The sequence below is a fragment of the Phaethon lepturus genome, unplaced genomic scaffold (assembly GCF_000687285.1).
Source record: "Phaethon lepturus isolate BGI_N335 unplaced genomic scaffold, ASM68728v1 scaffold41718, whole genome shotgun sequence".
Classification (NCBI taxonomy): domain Eukaryota; kingdom Metazoa; phylum Chordata; class Aves; order Phaethontiformes; family Phaethontidae; genus Phaethon; species Phaethon lepturus.
Window position 1 is genome coordinate 1 of NW_010557609.1, and position 202 is coordinate 202.

The 202-nt window shown below is 68.3% G+C and overlaps 1 protein-coding gene across 1 annotated transcript in view; it reads right to left on the minus strand.

Annotated features, from left to right (window-relative positions):
• Positions 1 to 43: 43 nt before the first annotated feature.
• TTLL6 (tubulin tyrosine ligase-like family, member 6) overlaps positions 44 to 202 on the minus strand; it is a gene marked incomplete at both ends in the record, with an annotated part of 12,291 nt that continues 12,132 nt past the window's right edge. The window contains one exon of the mRNA XM_010292805.1: positions 44 to 187. Coding sequence (XP_010291107.1) covers positions 44 to 187 — 144 coding nt within the window. The remainder of the gene's footprint in view (positions 188 to 202) is intronic.

A 202-nucleotide genomic window follows, 5' to 3' on the forward strand; every position in this document is an offset into this window, starting at 1 on the left:
CGGGGAGGAAGGCCAAGCGTGGGCGTCCCCTCTGCCACGCTACCTGTGCTTTTCACACTGTGAGCGTGCGAGGCACTGGCACCGTGCGAGGCACGTGTGTGCTGCACGTGGGCGGTGGAGGCGATGGGGAGCTCCTGGACTGCAGCAGCGCTGAAGGTGCCATCGCCTGTGGCCTCTGTTGTGCTTGCTGGGGGGCCCGGGG